We start from the raw sequence: 21,809 nt of genomic DNA, 5'->3' as shown, positions 1-21,809 counted from the left end.
ACTATGCTGAAATAATTCCGGACATGCCTGTTGCAGCATTGTCTGCAACTGCACCTTAAACCTCAGTAACAGTTACATGGATCTGATGTCTTGCTCTGCGGCATCCCAGTGAGATTCAATTGTATTTAAATCCAGGGACCTTGGGTGCCACTGGATGGTATCAAACTCAGGTGAGTGTTCTTGAGCCATGCCTGGGTGGTTGTGACCCAGTGGGGAAGTGCATTGTCCTGCTGAAATGGACCATCAGCTGCAGGATGCATGAAGGCCTTGAATGTGTAGGTGATCAGCAGCACATTCTAGTAGCTTGCATTTAAGGACCTCTCCAGACACACTAAGGGACTTAATCTGTCACATGAGAAGGCTCCCCAAACCATCACAGAGCCACCACATCCTTGAATAGAGCTGACCTGGCATGACAGGGCCATGGTCTTATGCTGTTGACACCACACCTGCACCCTCCTGTCAGCTTGGTACAACTGATAATGGGATTCATCAGACCTCATGATTCTAGTCCACTCTACAGAGGTTCAATTTTGATGGTCCCGACACCATGTGAGGCACAATGCCTGATGACGAGTTGTCAACAGTAGTACACAATTAGGGTGTCAGCTCCAGTAGCCCATGGTATGCAGGGTATGCCACACTGTTTGATCACTGATGCTTTTTGGATCCCAACATTGAAACTGGATGAGATTTGTGCTGCCGTTGTCCTTCAGTTGGTCTGTATAAGGACTGGTCATCAATGGTGTGTGTGTGTGTGTGTGTGTGTGTGTGGTTGGCCACTACTTGCTTGCTGGGTGCTGATATGTCCGTTGATGGTATACTTGCGGTAGACCTTGATACGGTTGCCCTTGAGAACCCTGATTCTTACCACTTGGGTGATAGAATGACTCATCTGTCTCATGCTGATAATATGTCCACAATCAAAGTTGCTAAGATATCCATGTTTGTTGATTGTGATACACTGTTTAGAAGTCCAATGTCTGCATATTTTCTGTCTGTGTTCAGTTTAGGTATGTTTCACTCTGTGCGAGGAATGCCAGTATCAATTTCTCTAATGTTTTGTCCATTGAGTGTATATTGTTTGCAAATTGCTTGTGTACTAGGACTGATTTATCTGTATTCTCATCCTGAAAGAAACACACTGGCCAGAAGAACATAGGGAATTTACAGACATGGCAGGAAATGCAGATAGGATTAACTGCCCTGTAATAAGCAGGTTTCTAAGAAACCAAGTTACTTCGCCATGACAGGCCATTAAGCTGACATGAAAGGGAAGACTGGATGAGATGGGAGTATCAAATGGGAGATGGGATCTGCAAACCATGAAAGCTCAAACACCTTCATGGTGTTGAGTTTTCATGCTTTGCAGCTGTGTGCTTAAAATAGCACTGGTTTCTATGGGACTTAAGCCAGTATTTTTCTGTAGTTTTTTAGAATGCATAATTTCATTGTAGTAGTTGGCTGTATTGCGTGTCTATGGTGATGGAATTTTTATTTTTCTAGAGAGTTGTGGCAGTAAAAGATCCATACTGGATTGCCTTTCTTACTCAGCCTTCTCTCCTTAAAAACTCTCCTGCTGCTCAGTTTTTAAGAGAGTACTATCCAGATGGTGTAGGTCTTAGTCCAACTTGTAGGAGCTGTACAGTGAATCAACGTAAGTATAGAGTGATTATATTATTACAGCAGTTATAAATTATTATAAACTTTTATTGTATTATATAATATAGTATATTATATTATTATATTTTATCTATTATATTATATGTTGAAAAATGTGCATTTGCTCAGAAAAAAAATTTATATATATATATATTTATAAAATTAATATTTAACTGACTAGAACCTGAGAAAGTATAACACAAACTTTAATAAATCACAAATAGTTTCTTCAGGTGAGTAAGAAATAACACAAAACTTATAAAACTAACAAGGTAAAAAACATGGACTTTCCAGCTTAATAAAAAGAAGAAGAATAGTAACAATCATATTTGAATAGGTGACCGCGTGCTATTGTTAGCATGAGTTGAATGTGTGTGACAGCTAATTTTAGAGCACCAGTACTGGATTACTGCACTATGGGAATCAGGCAAATTGTAGCTGAGATTGTTGTTCATGTGTGAAGGGTCCAGAACTATTTCTTTGGATTTTATCATTTGTCTTTCAAATTCATTCTTGCATATATATAAATTGGTTGTGTGGTCTCGATCAACTTGGTGTTGACGTTCTTCAAGGTTAGAGTTGGCGTAGAAAAGAACATGACTGGAAAGGGCGCTCACTCGTAGTGAGCGCCCTTTCCAGTCTTTCCAGAAGTGACATCTACTGTAGGAGATGTCACTTCTATGTTCCTCAAGATGTAATGAAATAGATTTATCTGTCTGACCAAAATAAGGTCGACCACAGTTGCACATAACTTTATAAACACCAGGAAAAGATAAATATATTCCACTACGTCTTGAGGAACATAGACGTGACATCTCCTACAGTAGAACACGAGCGAGTGCCCTTTCCAGTCATGTTCTTTTCTCTGCCAACTCTAACCTCAAAGAACGTCAACACCAAGTTGATTGGGACTGCACAACCAATTTATATATATGCAAGGATGAATTTGAAAGACAAATTATAGAATCCAAAGAAATAGTTCTGGATCCTTCACATGTGAACAACAATCTCAGCTACAATTTGCCTGATTCCCATAGTGCAGTAATCCAGTACTGGTGCTCTAAAATTAGCTGTCACACACATTCAACTCATGCTAACAATAGCACGCGGTCACCTATTCAAATATGATTGTTACTATTCTTCTTCTTTTTATTAAGCCGGAAAGTCCATGTTTTTTACCTGGTTAGTTTTATAAGTTTTGTGTTATTTCTTACTCACCTGAAGAAGTCGGGACACCGATGAAACTAGTTGTGATTTATTAAAGTTTGTGTTATACTTTCTCGGGTTCAGTCAGTTAAATATTAATTTTATAAATGCATACATCCCGAATCAATCCTAATAACAATATCTACCTATCTATCTATCTATCTATCTATCTCTCTCTCTCTCTATATATATATATATATATATAATATTTTCATTTGTATTCATGTACCCTAAGTTCATTTTTGTTTTGAGAGCTGATTACTGACAACTGTTTGTTGTCCAAGAATCCATGGGCTACAAACAGCTGTATTCAAATTCTGCCATGGATATTTGTGAATGTATTTAGTTGGTAGAACACTTTCATTACCCAATATGGGATCAGCTTTTGAAGGTCTGAATTAGCTTGAAAAAAAAAGCTCCATGTTTGGTCTCTGGTGAAGAATTTCTGGATTATGTAACACTTAACCCATCCATAATACTGACTTACTAAATATTATCCATATACACTATCTACCAATAATTGTCTGGACACTTTAAGCAATATACAATTTATACCAGCAGGCAAATCCTAATAATACCTTCTGCACCCTTTGAGGGAGACTTTCTGACAATATGTGGCAGACTGTGGCAGAATTTGTCTCCATTCCTCCATCAGAGCAGCATCAAGTTCAGTGACAGATTGAGGATGTGCTGCTCTGGACCTCAGTTGCTGCTCCAATTTGTCCGTTCGACAAATTGGAGTGGCGTTTGATGGGGATTGAGGTCAGGACTCTGCACTGGCCAGGGCAGCCATTTAACACCCATCTTCTCATACCATTCCTTAACAGCCACAGCTTTGTAGCATGAGGCATTGTTGTCTTGATAGTAACACAGGTCTGTTCCATAAAAACTTCACAGTGTAGGCAGCACCTTATTATCCAGAATATCAAGGTACTGAGCTGCCTTCATGGAACCACAGACAATGAGCAGTGGTCCCACTCTAAACTAGTTGAATACATCTTACACCATTTACTCCTCTACCACTAAACTTCACTGTGGGTAAAACACAGTGGTAACAAGCATTCACCAGACTGCCTCCACACTCACACCCTGCCATCAGATTGGAAACAGATGAGCCTTGATTCATTGCTCCAGAGTACCGTTTACCACTGGTCGATTGTCCAGTTCACTGCTCTTTGCACCAGGCTAGACGAGCCACCTTGTTCATTGTTGTGATGGCTTGCATGCTGCTGCTGCTCTTCCATGGAAACCCAGTAAATGGCATTCTTTCAAACAATATTAGTGCTCACACCATGGTGTTACTGGTGCTCTGGAACTCATCATGGATGGTCTGTGCCGATTGTAGTCAGTTTTTGCATGCCACTCATTTTAGCATCCTCCTGTCTCTGTCAGTCATTTTTGGCAGCTGCACTGAGTGTTTTCCTGCACTAGTGATGCCAGAACATCTCCTTTGTTGATCACATTGCCATCCGTTGATTTTGAATGCTGCAGTTGAGCAGCAGTGGTACGTATGGACATGCCACTAATGTGACAGCCCACGATAACACCTCTCTCAAAGTCACTGAGTTCACATCGTGTTGCCATACCACCTGCATTCAACTGATGTGATGAAATACTGATTCCTACTATCTGCACACTGGTTTTTATGTTATTAACCAACCTGGAATGTTCCATAACTTCAAATAAGACAGTTATTGGTAGATAAATGTATAACGCAGTTTTGTTAATTGAGTTGACTCACTATAGAAAACACCACTATTGCAGGGTAACTTATTACAACAACAAGCTACTAAAAAGTCCAAACCAAACCTCATAGGAGGAATGCTATATAATAAATGCACTATAACAAACTATTCTGAAAAATTTGTTTTTTCAAGCTAATTCAGACCTCCAATAGCTGGTCCCATATATGTTTAATAGCAAATAAGGCTCCTGATGACTAGAACTGCTGTGTTTCTGTGGTAAATGTGATAGCTTTTTCAGATTAGAGTTAAATATCAAATACCATATTTCAGCGATTTAGTAAACTGGATAAGGAGAGGTGGGATCACATGGCTGTGTGCATTGAAATCAAAGTGATTTTTTGTTTGAACGAATGCTTTATTCATTAAAGGGAAGCACTATTCTTGGACAATGAATCCTTTTCATACGATTGTTAAATTACAAGATATTATGGAAACTTTCAATTAGTTTCAGCAATTCGGAAAAAAAAACAAGTAGTAAATAATATTTTTGGTATAAAGGCTTTCTCACAAGCAAACAGAAGAAGGTAGTAATTTGAAGATTTTGAAGCAAGGTGAAAGAGTTAATCACAACAAACTCTGAACAAAAATGGTGGTTTTACTTGCTATATTCTTCACTTGGTCTTGCTATATTCTTCACTTCAGTCCTTGGCCCTCTGTTATTCAGTCTGTACATTAATGACATTGGGAAAGATTTAACAGGCAGCATACAGCTATTTGCCGATGATGCAAAGATAGGTAGGGGTAATCAGAAATGTGTGGCTGATATGCAATACTTACTGAATGATTTGAATAGGCTAGAATTGTGGGCATGGGAAAATGGATGTAAGTTCATTGTCAGTAAATGTAAAGTCAGGCACTTTTGCATGATTAGATATCCAATGTCGTATTATATTGGTGGGATTATGCTAGAAGAAACTGACCAGGCTAGGGATCTTGGAGTGTTAGTAGACAGGAAGTTGAAGTTCAGGGATCATGTAGCAAAGATTGTAAATTCAACTCAAAAGATAATTGCAATGCTGAAAAGAACTTTAACTTGTGAAGATAGGAATGTCGTTTTGCCTCTTTACAAGACCTTGATAAAACTTCACTTGGACTATTGTGTACAGATCTGGTCTCCTGGTTTTCGTTGATTTTGATACAGTGGAGTGAGTGCAAAGAGTGTTAAAAATGATATCAGGATTGTGGAATACTGATTAAGAAGACAGATTGAGAATTTGTAGACTGCAGACACTAGCAATCAGGAGAAAGAGTGGTGATATACAGTATTTCAGTTGATGAAATTTTTCATTTTATGGAGGATAGGGAAATGACAAGATAGCATTCTTGGAAGCTGAGAATGAATGCTGCTAAGAAAGAGGTGAGATCTAGATTTTTCTCACATAGATGGTGCACGACTGGAATGGATTGCCATTGGATGTGTGTGCAAGCAGTGTGAATGAATTTAAGAACAAGTGTGATAGCTGGTGCATGTAGTATGTGGCCTCTCTTGATGAGTCCCTGACTCTCTGGAGGTCTGCCTTAATAATAATAATATTTAGTTTGTTTCTAAGTCTGTTTAATGTTTCAATCTAATGGTGAATTGTAACTCCTCTCCCATCAAAAAAAAAAAAAAAAAAATTCTTGCTTTCTTTGTACTGCTCCAGAAGAAAAATACTGTAAGCAGATAATGACCTCCAATCTGCTATGAAAATTTTGCTAAACTCATCTGCTAGCTTCTAAAAAAAAAATAAAAAATAAAAAAACTAATAACTTTAAATGATGAAAGTACAATGACGAAAAAAATTATGATCAGTGAATTGCAGGAGTATTCTCAAGTTAAATAACTACCCAGCATCTGGTTCTTTATTTTTATGGGTTTTTCCCTCTGTCACATCAAGAAGTTATTTAACATTTTCTCCTCCTCCTCCAAGTTTGCCGTATAAACATGTTTTTATTTGTTGAGCATTCTGCTTTGATAAAAGCATGATGTCACATAAAATGGAAAAACCAAACTTCCTTCAAACTTGTTACTTATTTCATGTTACTTGTTTCATTGTAATGATGCATTCATCATACTGACTTAAAGCAGTGTTCTTTGCTGATTTCTTTAAGTGCCATTTTTACAATAATAATAATATTATTAATCTACAGTGCACAGTTTAACTGTATGTGTGCGTGCGTCCGTGCCTGCGCACGCTAAACTAAGTAACTGCAAACAAAAGTTACTTTGCACATAAATCCATGTTTATCCTTGTTAATAAAATATTTTGTTAACGTGTGTTATATCTCCTGTCATTATGATTTTGTTAAGTTCTTCAGTTGAGTTGATTTCACATTTATTTCTAATTGTTTGTACAATTTTGTACAATAAAATTGAGAGAAAGTATGTGAGAGTGATTAATTTTTGATTCTTGATATAAGGAATCGCCCTTATATGTTATGTATATGATAACCTGTAAGTAATATTTGATTTATTAAATGCTTTTTTTTTAATTACATTTGGAGTAATAACTGACTGCAGCTATAATAGACAATAATTAAGTTTTCTTTGAACTGAGTTAATATTCGACACCTGTACAGTCTGTAATACTGCATACTATTAAAAAGAAAAAATGCCACTACAGTTTTAAGTACCTTTAATTCTCTAGGTGACTGCTTAGCAGTGCTGAGTAGCACCAAGTAAACACAACCTTGCTGAATCTAGTAACCCATGGAGGAATGCACAAAACACATCTCGACTTCTATCTCCCCCCCCCATATACCCACTGTGTTGCCCTATGAGATTGTGCTGCATGCTTTGATTCATGATTTTATGTGTTTTTCTTGATAACTATTTAAATACAGCATCCCAAACACCAATAAGTATCCTGGTTATAAGAATCCAAGTAGTAAGATAGAGAGAAAACATATGATACTGCAAGAGCAACAGATGTAAAGGAATCCACATTGCACATCACTACTGGAGGAAATGCTGTGAAAATAAAAAAAAAAAAACTTTTAGCAGGAATTACCACAAGTGCCACAAAGTCTATTAGAACAAAGCCTAAAGAAATATAATATTCACTGTAGTACTAAGATTCACTGTAGTACTGTATTTATTTATTTATTTATTAGGAATTAAAGGTACTTAAAACTGTAGTGGCATTTTTTTCTTTTTTAATAGTATAGTGTATTACAGACTGTACAGGTGTCGAATATTAACTCAGTTCAAAGAAAACTTAATTATTGTCTATTATAGCAGCAGTCAGTTAATATTTTGCTAATATTTGTTAAAAATTTGATGACTAGCTTTTTTTTAAGACTATTGATTTGATGGTGATTAAAAAATAACTTTTGTACAGAAATTATTACAATGTACGAAATCATCTTCCCAAATTAATATTCATATTGGTTTGATTAAAATGCCAAAAGAACATTCTGTTGTTATCATTAATTTCTGGCAACTTTTTTTTTAACTGGATAATAATAAATAGAACCAATTTTTTACATTCTGTCTTTGAGATCTATTTGATCGGAAGTTCTTCAGTCCATCAGACAACTTAGTCACAGTATAGGCTGCTTTACATCCTGGAAATAATTGCACAAATTTTCAGTAATGCATGAGCATTATACTAGGATGTACAATAATACACCATTGATAATCACTAGTCATCAGCAAGTAGCTGCTTTCTGCCTCTTACTTTCTAGCAAGTGCTTTGATTTCTGAAAGTCTGAACTCTTGTCTAATAATGGTATTGCTTATAGTCCAATGTTTTCACTGCACTGTACACTACGAGTGTATAGTGGCTCTGCTCTAAACACACAGTGGATTTGAATTCCATGGATGTTCGAAAAAGTCTTTAGGTTGTTGAAGAATTTCCTCATCTGATGTGGAATTGGACTCCTGAGTCTCATATTTTTTAAAATTTTGATTATATTTTTATAAAGTCAAAGTACGCAATCACTCTTGCCTTTATTATTATTTTTTTCTTATTTTAAACTTTGTTCACTATGCTTGTGTTTAAAGCATATAAATAGCTGCATATTGTGAAATTGGAGCTCATTAACAACAAAATTATTTCTTGTTTATGAAAAAAAAAAGGCAACAGATAAAGATAAAGCACTGTTAATGTTTTATCATTTTATAAATTTCAAAATTTAATAATTTCATAAACTAAAAGGAAAAAAAGAATGCATATGCCAATTGTGTATATTATATTCTGTGTGAAACATCTCTGTAGTATTTGTGAAATAAAGAAAATAATTATTTTTTTAAATATAAGTTATTGTCTTTCAGTTTGTGGAATACGAGATATGATTGATTTATTATTATTATTATTATTATTATTCCTGATACCTCCAAGGAGTCCGAAGACTCATCGCAGGAGGACATCTTCAACTATCTCTACACCTTACCTCTACTACGAATCAACGCCATCTACCGCCCACCTCCAACACCACAACTCCAACATTTGTGGGAACTAAAATATGACACAAACCTGCGAAAATTATGGAATCTTTGTTGGAAAATGGAATCTGTACAAGTAATGCCTCGTGTTGTGTTTGTTGCTATAATAGGGTGTGTTTATAGTGAGGTCCAACTTCTCTTTTAGGAACTTGACAAGGACCTGCAAACTAAGATCAGATCTTAAATCAATGTTGAGGTGACTATTTAGAATCACTGATATTTGATAATTATCAAATACCAATGTACTAGTGTACTGTTGAAGAAGAAGAAAAATTATAATTTTTTTTCGACAGTACAGCACCATATAATGGTATAATGCAGTAGAACAAAATGAATGAAATCTATATCTTCAGCTGATTGACTTGAAGAATTTTATATGACCATGTTGGGAATAGTTTGTTTGTTAGGCAAAAGACATTCATCAGCACAAATATCTCCCACTGGCCTGATGCCTATAAACATTCCCATCATTTGTCAGTACATAATGTCAAGATGGGGAGTAATAATGTGTGCATTAATTGTTTTTGTTTTGGTGTACTGCAACTCCACCAAGCTGCTAACAGTCTCACTTCATTTGCATGACATTATTGAAGTTAAGCATGCTAACGTGCTTGTTGTTATTCAGCCAAGTTTCAAAGGGCATTAATATTCAGTAGTCCTGAGTGATTTTGTATGTGAGACCATTGGAATGAGCTGGAAAATTTTGACAATTAAAAGAAAGAGCTGATAAGTCTTTTCTGTAACAAACTCAAGTAAAGATTTGTACAGTTCTCAATGGGTTACTTGCTACCTTTCAAACTTCTTTTGGAGAGGCACCTTCAGTTGCACATTTCTCAGTTTGTGGTGAAAGATCTTGTCACCAGTAGGAGAAACAATGTAGAGTCCATTTATATCAGTTACTCTGGACAAGGCAGTGTAAACTACTGGCGGCTTGAGGTTTCTTTTCATATTCATACACAACCAAATCGAAAGTTCATCCTTGATTAATGGTTATGGCATAAGCCAGAATTAGGGGGAAGTGATTCTGTTTAGCTGACATTGTTTTATCATTATTCAAAAACATACTGGCTGTGCAGCAATCACCGATGTTATGCTGTTGGGCAACTGGGTACCTTGTTTCTTGGTTAGGGTCCCAACTTGTGGAGCATTTGGAAATTTGCTTCAAAGTCATTTTATGTTCAATGTGTTCTTCAAATTCAATTCTTGCCGTTTGACCCAAAACTCCATTCACTAATCCATCAGAAACATCTGCATTTGTAGTAATGAAATATAGTTTGCCAACAACCAAGGAAGGTTCATTGAAGGTTCATGCTCTGCATTTTTGCATCCAGTTAATGTCTGGAACAAATGAAACAGGGGTTGAATGGTTTTAAACCAAAATAAAATGTTCCTCTTGGAGTAATTCAGAAGGAACTTTTTTTTATCTAATCATGTGAATTAATAATCTCAGATGGAAAATTTTTTGTTATTGTGAATTTTTTATCTATCCAGATTAGAACAGTTTATTTGTTTCTCTGAAGATATATTTTTCCAGGTTGGATCAGAAAATAATGCTCCATCTAAAAAAAACACATGCATGCCTATATATATATACTGTGTGTATCAGTGGCATCATGTGCCCATTTAAGTTGGATGTGCTGTCATGTGGCTTATTCAACCATCACTACAAAATTCACGTCAATTTGACCATATGATTGCATTGTTATTGATGTATGAAAGTTTTAGAGTGCATAGTTCATCAACGCTTAATAATCTTAATCAGTGAATATAATTTTAAATATGGAAAGCATAAAGAACAAATGAACAATATCTATGCTTCATGCACGCTGTTTATGTGAGAAGCACAAAGGGTTTACGCTTTGTAGTGAAATTAGATTTTCATTGACAAATACTAGAGTGAGACAGGGATAATTTGAATTCTGATACGATTTTTGAATACAGCTATATAATATGCACAGAAATCAGAAAAAGTAATTATTTGGGAAATTATTATTTTTCCATATTGAACCAAAGATAGGCTGAAATAACTTGTTTACTTACTTATTTATACACAAGTTCCAACCTCCTTTGACTATTATCATACAATCCATGAAAGTTCTGGCAGAAAAAGGGACATTCTATAGATCACCAACACTGCTCACCATTGTAAATATGGGCAAAAAAGTTATAAATTATTTATAGAAAATTACTTGTCTATATTGGTGTCCTAAATACATCAATTCACACTTCACACATGCAAAACAGATGAAACTCAGAAAACAAAAACAGCAACTCATGACAAATGACAATGTTCAGTTGGATTGGTTGACAAAATAAGCATTCACAGCCAGTGATTTCTAAGTGCTGTTGTCTCAGCTCTCACCCTGCTTCACCTTCTGAGTGGTTTTAAACAACTACTGGAACGCTAAGAATTTGACCCCCTGTACCATCTATACATCTGGTCAAAGGGCTACTAACATGAATGTGATGCAATGTTTACACATCTTAAAGTGTCCTCTTCATGAAGCATTAGTATATTATGTTTAATTTTAGGAATCACGTCAAGCTAGAAACAATTAGGGGAATCTTTAACAGAATAAATGCAAAAATATAATATTGATGATATTGCTATTCCCTGGCTGTGCACTGCACACCACACCTAGCACACCCTGAGTATTTGTCCCCTGATATATATATATGTTTGTGTGTGTGTATGTGTTTGTGCGCACGTGTTTTTCAGATAGAGCAAGTGAAATTTCTTGCTCTGACCTGGAAATATATCTTCAGAAATAAATAAATACACACACACAACTTATATGCACACGTGTGTGTTTTTCAGATGGAGCATTATTTTCTGAGTGAAATTGTTTGCTCCAAACTGGAACGATTTACCCGAGCAGGGGAAAAAAAATCGCTCTTCTGGATTAAATCCTCAAAGATAGATATCCTAGATATTTTAAATGAGAACATTTAAAATGCAAGAGCATGTGATAATATATGCCACTAACTGCAGGAGGATAACTCCATCTACAACTATTAGAATTCAGTGAAATCAATTGAAATAAATACTAATTCATGAGACACAGGGATGAGGAGTGATATTTAGGATGACTTCCTGAAATTGAGAGCCTAAGACTGTTATTCTTATTGAAGTTTGGTCTGTATATGTGGACTTGACAACTTTCTTTATAAAATCTCTTAGTAAAAAATAACTTGTGTAACAAGACCTCAGTTTTATTCCAGTGAATTTGTAGGCCTTGTGAGTAAGGTGCGGCTGGCTAAACCAGGGAAAAGTTCCAGAAATATTAACTGTTTCTTCTGGAATCTTTTGGCTTGGATAAAATGGGAATATAACTTTTGTAGTCTTTGACTTTGAGGACTAAAGATGTATTTCTTACAAAAGCTATGAATTTTTCAAAATAGTTTTGTGTTGTTTCCCAGTCTTCTGCATCAGACATTGCTATTGGTGGCCAAATTCAACTCCAGGCATTGTTTAGTTTGGAGGCTGTTATTCTCTCTCATGAGCTAACTGTTACCTATATTGCCACTTTTAATATTTTAAGGTGGCAATTATTTAATATTTGGCATGAAATTCCTGGAGTATCCCTTCAAAATCAACAAGATTTCTTAAATAATTATTTTTATACAAATTTTTCAAGCTTCTGATTATTTCTTGACCCATTTGTTGAATAAAGTTACTACAATTGGGTAACAGAGAGAAATATTTCTGCTAGCAAGAGTTTGTTTCTGGATGTGCTTGACTATTGTCAGGTCACTGAGTAGCTACTGGAAATCCAAGTCTTTTGTTATGTCTGATTAGGGGAGAGATCCTTCTGCAAATGTTCATGGATAAGAGTTTTTTGAAATCACAAGGAGTTTACATTTGTGGGTTCAAGCAGCATTGGCACAATACAAAATAGTAACCCAATCTTTGCTTTGTTTATATCCAGCTGTTGAATCTTGTTTGCTGCCATGTGTCATAGTTGATATGGGCAACATTTGTCAAAAACAAGCTGGTCTCATCTGCATTATACACTTGTTCTGCAAATAATTTGTTATCATGAACAATTTCTTAGAAAGTGTTTATGTGCTTGATTTCGTAAAGCTACTTAAACCTGTAAACTGTCCATCACTGTCTTCAGTTTAAATGTATGGTTGAATACTTCTCATGAGAAATGTTTTGCGTTTTCTTTAATTAGTCCAATCCTCCTTTCTTATACTATTCCCACAGCACTTCATTAGCAATCTCTGTTCTTGGTTTTGCCATTGTCTTCTATTCATAACATATTTTCAACAGTATTACAACAGCAAAGAAACTATTATAAAAAGGACGTTTTATTAATGGACTTATATTTCTCTGGATTTCAAACTAGCATCTTCAGAGCACACTACATGTTACAGTTAGCATGCGGCAACGAGTAACTGAAACAATTCAAATTGTAACGGACAAAAGATCTAATATGGCACCCCTAATGTTGTAAAAAGATGTAGGAGTTGATCTTAAGATAAGTCTCTCAAATGTTTGGCAAATTAATGCAACCATACTTGTTCAGGATAGGAGAATGCTTCATAGCCATGGCTGACTCTAAAATTAAATTCTGACCTGTAACAACTTCTGTATAGCACATTGGTTTTCTTACATCTGATCCTGTGCGAAGAAGTGTCCAAAACATTGTCTGCCAGTTTAGACTTGCCATAATAAAGGTAGTGAATAAATTTTTTATGTTCTTCCAGGCTTCCACACCCCATTAACCCTCCCCCAGTTACCACAATAGTCTTTACCCTTCCTCCCCCCCCCCCCACAAAAATGCACCCTAATTCAAAATAATATATGTATACATTTATATATATATATTATTAATATTAACCCAGGTTATCTTATTTTCCCCGTGTCTAAACACACCCCCACGCTTTCCCCTCCCCTCTTCCCCCCCACTTGTAAACAACCCTCAGCGAGATCATGGAAGTGGAAGACATCATAGAATCATTAAAGGTATGTACCAAATTTTTCCACCTGTTTTATTCTACCTTAATTGCCTTCTATACTCACCAATAATGCCCTAAATATATATACCCCCTTGAGTATTGATAGCCAATGTATTTAAATAAGGGTCACTCCTAAACAATATCAGGCTATAATAGCCGTAATTATAATAATAGTGTTTAAGAGGAGTAACATGGGATTTTTCCCGGAGACTATACTTAAGATATTAACAGATTTTCCCATCTGTCCATAGTAAGCTAGGTCACAGTCACATGTAATAACTTCATACACTCCAGGATATGCTAGGGGATGGATTTACTTAATAGAGCAGATCAGAGTTGCTAATTTAACATGTGGTGTGAAGGTTATATTTTATTAGTACTTTGGCTATCTTTTTTGATGTACCTCAGACATACAGAATAGAAATAATGATGTTTTGTTCTTGTGTGTTGGAGGAAGGGGGGGGGGAAAGAAAGAGGACCATGTAGTATTTTATCTAGTTTGTAGAAGCTGTAGCCATTGGCCAAGGAAGTATGGCAAACATATTTAAGTTTGGTGAAAAGAGCTGCCTACAGATGTACCCACCTTGCTTCAGTCCTGAAGATATTTTCAGGCGCAAACTTTGTTTGCCTACACTTGGATAAAGGATTAAACTGAATTTATTATAGTCTAACCAAGTGCAAAATAAACTTCCAACATCTTTCTCTAAATCCAGAGCTGAATCATTAGAGCAAACAGTCCTAGATCTGTAAATGTTTTTAGAATGCCATACTGTTGGACTGGATGATGATGTAATTGTTTATGTTGACATCTTGTGTGTATTGGCTTTCAATAAGTGGAAAAAGATAATGAACCCATTGGAAAGCCAGATGGCTAATGTGTCAAGAAACGGCAAACAGTTATTAGATTCTTTGTTTACTGTGAAGTGAATTTTGGTGTGTTGGCTGTTTAGGTGGGTAAAAAAAAAGAATCCAAAGTATCTTGTCTATGGGACCATTGGCAAACACATGATTAACATAGCATAGCCATACTAAGGCCTTCTATGTAACTGTGGTAAGTATTTTCTTTTTTAACTGTTCCATGTAAAAGTTAACAATGTGGAAACCATAGCAGTACCATTAGTCTGTAGATTTTTCCTTGCAGTGTAAAGTAACCTGCACATGCATAAGAAATTCAAATAATTTGAATTTTTCAAGGAGAAAATTATCATCATCACCCGTTCATCAAGGGGTGTGTACAGGATATGATAGTACTACATGAAAAATTTACATCATTACTGACTTCCCATCTACAATTTTCCTCCAAATCAGTCTGTTACTTGTTAAGACTATAATATTATCATTATCAGATCTTATATTTCTATCATCTAAGGCACATTGTACCATGTCAATCCACCTATATCTTGGTCTTCCTCTGGGTCGTTTTCCTGCCAACCTGGCAGAGAACACTTGTTTTGCTAATCTTTCATTACCCATTCTGTTTAAGTGACCTTACCACCTGAGATTAGCTCTGCTAACGCATTCCTGGATGCCGACAATGTCAAGTTCTTTCCTAATATCCTCGTTTTTAATATGACATTGCCATTGATGCCATCTGTTCATTCCCCTAATCTTTCTCAGGACTCTCATATCTGCAGTCTCTAGTCTTTGGTCAAATGTTTTACTTCTTACCCAGCTCTTAGATCCATAAGTTAAAACTTGTTTGAACACTGTCTTGTATACAGCTAATTTAATGTTCTGACTAATTTCTCTCTTATTCCATATGAATTTATTCAATTGACTTCCTACCCTATCAGCTTTGTTAATTCTGTTGTCTATTTCCATATTTAATTTACCATCTTCAGTAAAAATTGTGACTAAGTAGCTGAAATGTTTTACTTGTTCCCCGTTCACAACACATTTGACATTTTCAACAATTCTACCTATTTTCATTGTCTTTGTCTTTTTAATGCTGACCTTCATACCATATCTATTACAACAGTTATTCAGTTTAGTCAGGGAATCTTGCAAACTTCTAGTGGATTTATTTAGAAATATAACATCATCCGCATAAAGCAAAGAGCTGACATTAACTTCTCCAATTCTGATATCATGTTTAATACCACTTTCCTTCATAATGTGATCCATATAGATAATATACATCCTTGTCTCACACCAGATTTCACATTAAACCATCTTCCTGTACTTCCTTCAATTCTAACTGCCGACTTACAACTCAAATACAGAATAAGTATTACTTGATATAATGTCCCATTGACACCATACACCTGTAGCGTATTGAATAGCTTCTCTCTTGGCACCTTATCATATGCCTTTTCCAGATCAACAAAACTTAAATACAGATCTTTGTTATATTCCCATGCTTTCTCAACTATTTGTCGTAAAGTAAAGATCTGATCCTGACAGCTTCTATTTGGCCTGAATCCAGCTTGTTCTTCACCAAGCTTTTCTTCCACAATTCTTTGCAACCGTTTCTCAGGTATACTTGCATAGATCTTACCAAGAACACTCGGTAGGAAAATACCTCTGTAATTCTCACATTCAGTTTTATTTCCTTTTTATATATGGTTACTATTAGAGCTCTACTCCAATCATTGGGAATTCGTCCCTCTGTCCAGGCTTTCTGAACTATGCAGTGCAGCTACTGTAAGACTTTTATAACACCATACTTCAGCATTTCTGGTTGAATATCATCTACTCCTGTGCTTTTCCACATTTCAAGCTTTTGATGGCTTTTTCTACTTCAAGTATGGTTATGTATTCCTGACTGTATGCCTGTTGAGTGTTTTTTACCACTGTGCTGTCATCACTGCTTGTTTCATTTAGCAATTTTTCAAAGTAATTACTCGAGGAGAAAATTATACTTTATTAAATCAAGAAAGTGTAATAGTGGTACATTAGTAGATAAAGATATGACATTGAAACTAACTATTATGTATGAATTTTTAAGGATGTGATTTTTAGCTAGTGATTTGAAATTAGGCAGAATTTTTTATATAAGTAGAGAAGTTGTGTCAGTAAGGAAACCAAGCAACTCAGCTAATTGTTGAACAAGTTTATAAGTAGGACTGTCTATACTATATTTATTTTGTCTTACTTAGCATCTTAGAAGATTCCATGCAGATAAAAAAAAAAAAAAAAACTTAATTGCAAATCTGAGATAGTAGTTTTGCCAATATTATACTCACTGCCAGATCTGAGATCTGGAAACTCCTGCTTAAATCTTTTTTATAATTTCAATTTTCTGTTGAATGTTTAATATCGCTAATTTTGATCCTATCATGCTAGGTATTGAATTAGATGACATTCCTTTATTACCTTAATAAAACTAGAATTATAAGCAGGTACTTCTCTCTAACTGGTGCCTTGAGATATGCAAATGTTTCTTGTGAAATTATACTAGTCTCTATTGGAACTTTAAAGAGGAACTATTGGGAAATGCAATAGTTCCTATTAAATATATGCAATGAGTCCATTATATGGCTAATCATTAATCTCTAAAGTGCATCAATTGCATGAACCACTTTATATTTCAAGAGTAAATGTTGAGTGCTTAATATCACTAATTTTCATCCTATCCATGCTAGGTGATGAATTAGATTACATCCCTTACTTTAATAAAACTAGAAATTATAAGCAGGTACTTCTCTCCAAGTTGTTCTTTATATTTATTTAGTTGCACAAGCAATATATATAAAGCAGAATTTCATTGGTGAATTCAAGTAAATTACATTATTTTGAAATATCACATTAGGTCAATCTTAGCAATACATTTTTTTATTAATGGCCATTTTTACATCTTTTAATCTTTCAATCAGTGCAATGGAATAAAGTCATTCATTCAGGTTCTTTCATTTTACTAAAAATATCAGAAATTTTTTGTGCTATTTTCAAATACTTGCACTGAAAATAATAATTATTATTATTATTATCTGAGACCTCTGGGAAGTCAAGGACTCATCAAGGGAGGCTATAAATCACCCAAACCAGCTGTCATACCGTCCCTTAAATTCATTCACACAAGTTGCACTCCCTACCCCTAAAGGCAAACTATTCCACTCACTCACTGCTCTCTGGGAGAAAAACCTAAACCTAAGCTTTTACCCCTTTCTTGACTGCGAACAAACTGTAAACAAAAAATTCTATATAATGCAAAATTTCATCAGGCGCTATCCTATAATACCCATTCAAAAGTTTATAGACCTCTGTCATATCACCCCCCCTCTTTTTCCTGTTTACCAGCGTCTGTAATCCACATACTTGCAATCTGTCCTCATGATCTAAATCCCATAATCCAGATATAATCTTTGTAACTCTTTCCACAGCTTCTTTATCCCCTTGGAACTTAGGAGACCAAATCTGCACACAATAATCCAGGTGTGGTCTTATCAATGCTTTATAAAGAGGCGAAATGACTTCCTCATCATTACATGTCAAGGTTCACTTCACCATTGCAGTTATCTTCTGAGTTGTATTTGCAACTTTTGCTATGTGACCTTTGAACTTCAAATTCGTATCCATCAATACACCAAGATCCCTTGCCTCCTCAGATTCTTGTAGCATATTCCCACTAATATAATATGCCACTGGAAATCTAATCATGCCAAAGTGCATAACATTGCACCATTAAACTAATAGTCATTTTCATTTGCCCAAATTTCCAGCCTATTCAAATCATTTTGTAAGTGCTGATTATCAGTAGCATCCCTGGTTAACCTGCCTATCTTTGCATCATTGGCAAACAATTGTACATCGGATGTTAGACTCTGCCTGATGTCATTAATGTATAGATTGAACAATAATGCCCCAAGGACTGAACCCTGAGGTGCACACCTTGAACTTCATACCGAGAGTGCAGTATTACGCTTACAAATCTTACTAGGCCGAAGACTTTACAAGAGATCACCCGATTCTGGCACGAGGCATCCTCACGGCCATATGCTGATGGCAGTGCCAAGCCACCAGTGTGCCCTGCAGAGAGAATTTTAAAGTCTCCATATGACAGTTCTAATAAAGAGAGGTCTTTATAACTAGCAGAGCACCAAACCCCACAAAAAGAAATAGTAGCAATGATAGGTGGCCATTATCATTGCTAAAGTGAGTAGTTTCTAAATTTTTTTTTATCTATTCATCATTTTTTATCTGATATATGACACATGTATTATTTTAGTTTAGCTTATTTCTACATGGAGTGATAGTCAATATTTGAAAAAAATGGTAATGAGTAACGAGCATTTGACATAAGATTTTTAAAATTATTTTTTTTTTTTATATTGCTCACTCCCATACCCATGAATAGTATGTTTGCACTGTGGACAGGTTATGGATTTTTTCCCCCACAGTGCAAACATAGCACTGTGTACTCTGCAAATATACTCTAGAGCACAGCTCTAGGGTACATTTGCACACTGTGGATGGACTGTGGATTTTTTTGTTTTTATTAATTTTTTGTATTTTTTTCATAGTCCAGAAACCTTGCTCTAGAGACCAAATCTGGAACTTTTTCAAGCCACTTCAGTTCTCTAATAAGTGGGGCAGCGGCAGTGATCTTGCACTGACATACTTGCCCATCGCAGGATTCAAACCTGCAGCCTACTGGTTGAAAAGGATATATTAACTGGGCTGGTATATGTAGAATAATAAAGGAATTCTTGTACCTGACCTCTTCTGCATAGAAACATTTTATCTTCACATGAGCAATTTGTGTATCAGACCAATTTTTTTCGGCTAATTCCCGAGAAAATTTCCAAGCTATTTTGTGTCTTTTATTAAATTAAAATAAAAAAAAGTGATGGCTTTTAAATATTAATTAATTTAAGTGCAGTTTTTCCTTAAGCCGAAACAACACCAATAAAACAATACATATTCATAGGTATTATGTTTTAAAAGAACATTAGTTCAAACAGCATATTAACTTTTTTTTTCCAAGTTTTTGAAATACCTTAATTAAATTAAATGACTCCATTAACAGATATGTATTTAGTTGGTGTTACCTTCTGATAAATTGCCACTAAAGAAACATTTATTATTATTATTATTATAATACTGAAACGTATGACTCCCATGTTTTATTCTTGTTTCTTATGTATTACAGTAATTTCACATTTTTATTATATAAAATCAGTGCTCATTCTAACATATTAATGCATAAAACATTCTACATGAATATTTTTATTAATGAAATGAAAGCATTTGGCTGTTAAATAGCAACCCGAAGACTTTAAATTATTTTATGTCTATATAATTTGTAATCGGTGTTGAAGCTAATGCTTGCTGTTGTTTTTCAGACATAAACAAGAGTGCAGGGTGGTGAACAAATATTAACAAAATAACCTGAGTTCATTTCTTATGTTTAAAGTTATCGACAATAAACGATTTACTTTCCATCATTTATGCAGTCATCCCTCGGCTTACGTCGAGGTTCCGTTCCATCAGGTAGGACGTAAGTCGATACATTAAATCAACAGAGTTATAGTTAGGGACTTAACTATAATAAGTATATTATCATTTTAATTTTTAAATCTTATTATAAAACTGTACTGTGCATTACTGCCACTATAAAATAGCAGAATAATCACCCAAATCTTCCTCCACAATCACCTCTTCATTATCTTCCCTATGTGAAGGACAAACTGCTGCTCTTCTTGTGTAACCTTTGTTTTTTTTTTTTTTTGATGAAAATGTCCAATGTGCTTTGCTTATTCCTCTTCTTATTTTCATCATAAATTTGTTTATAGCAAGCAAACACATCATGTACTTTCCTTTCCTAATAAGTAGTGTTCAACATTGGAGTCTTCATGTCTTCATCATTTTGAGAACATCGCTATCTGCAGAGAACATTTCTGCAAGAACTTCACTGTGAATTGTTAACCACCTCTCCTTGTTTCTCTTTTTCCTCTTCGTTTACTCATTCTTCCTCTTCTGCAACACATTGTTCCTCCAGTTCAACCAATTCTTCGTTGGTCAACTTTTCAGAGGCAATTTCTATGAGTTGAACTATGTCATCATCATTCACTTCGAGATTCAGGTTGTTTGCTAGGCCCACTATTTCTTCACTCAATTTACAAAGGTCTTCATTTTTTTCAAAACTTCCAAAATCTTGCACAAACCGTTTTAATGTCTTTTTCCATATGCCCCTCATACATTGAGAGATCACTTCATCCCAAACTACAGCAATATTTTTAATCTTATCTCATCTTCCTTTTACTCTCTTTTACCTTGCGTTGTTGAGGGTTTATTAATCATTGGAACTCAAACCGTTCGCAGGATAAGGTGGTCAGCCCTATGCCCCGGTGTATCCTATGTCCATAGTGGTGTTGAGTTCTCAAGGCCAGTTTGCCTGCTTTGCAGGATGAAAAACCCCAGGATTAACTGGGGGAAAAACCTACTATCCACGTCCAAGACCGGCTAACTTGGCTAAGGCTGAGGAAGATCCTTCAGCTCCTCACGTCACTGACATGAATCGAACCTAGGACACTCCTTCCCCAGGCATATGGTTGTGAAGCGCACAGTGACTAGACTAACCATGCAGACTCTCCTCTTTGCATTTATACATGTGAAATGTTGAGCTAAATGATAGATTAATTGGTAGAATTAATTTGTGTTTATTCCTGAACAGTGAATAGGATATGAGAAGGAATTGTTAAGTTCTTTAATGTTAAATTTATGATTGGTTATATAAAATTTTTATGATTAATTACTTCTTGTGCATATGTTTATAGTTAAATTAAATATTGTGAAATTTTTAATGAGCTTCATTAATTTGTGCAAGAACATAGTAATACAGAACGTCAGTGCACTAATCCCGC

General features: G+C 35.3%; 1 protein-coding gene across 6 annotated transcripts in view; it reads left to right on the top strand.

Annotated features, from left to right (window-relative positions):
- LOC150098765 (lysine-specific histone demethylase 1B-like) overlaps positions 1-21,809 on the top strand; it is a 508,665-nt gene that overhangs the window by 156,584 nt on the left and 330,272 nt on the right. For all 6 annotated transcript variants that reach the window (XM_090404995.1, XM_090404997.1, XM_090404999.1 and 3 more), the window contains exon 7: positions 1,507-1,657. In XM_090404995.1, coding sequence (XP_090261121.1) covers positions 1,507-1,657 — 151 coding nt within the window. The remainder of the gene's footprint in view (positions 1-1,506; positions 1,658-21,809) is intronic.

Source organism: Typopeltis vanoorti, chromosome 15 (assembly GCF_054136105.1).
Source record: "Typopeltis vanoorti isolate ZY-2024b chromosome 15, IOZ_Tvanoo_1.0, whole genome shotgun sequence".
In the NCBI taxonomy this organism is placed as follows: domain Eukaryota; kingdom Metazoa; phylum Arthropoda; class Arachnida; order Uropygi; family Thelyphonidae; genus Typopeltis; species Typopeltis vanoorti.
Note: the sequence above shows the minus strand (reverse complement) of the source record. Positions and strands in the feature narration are given on the sequence as shown.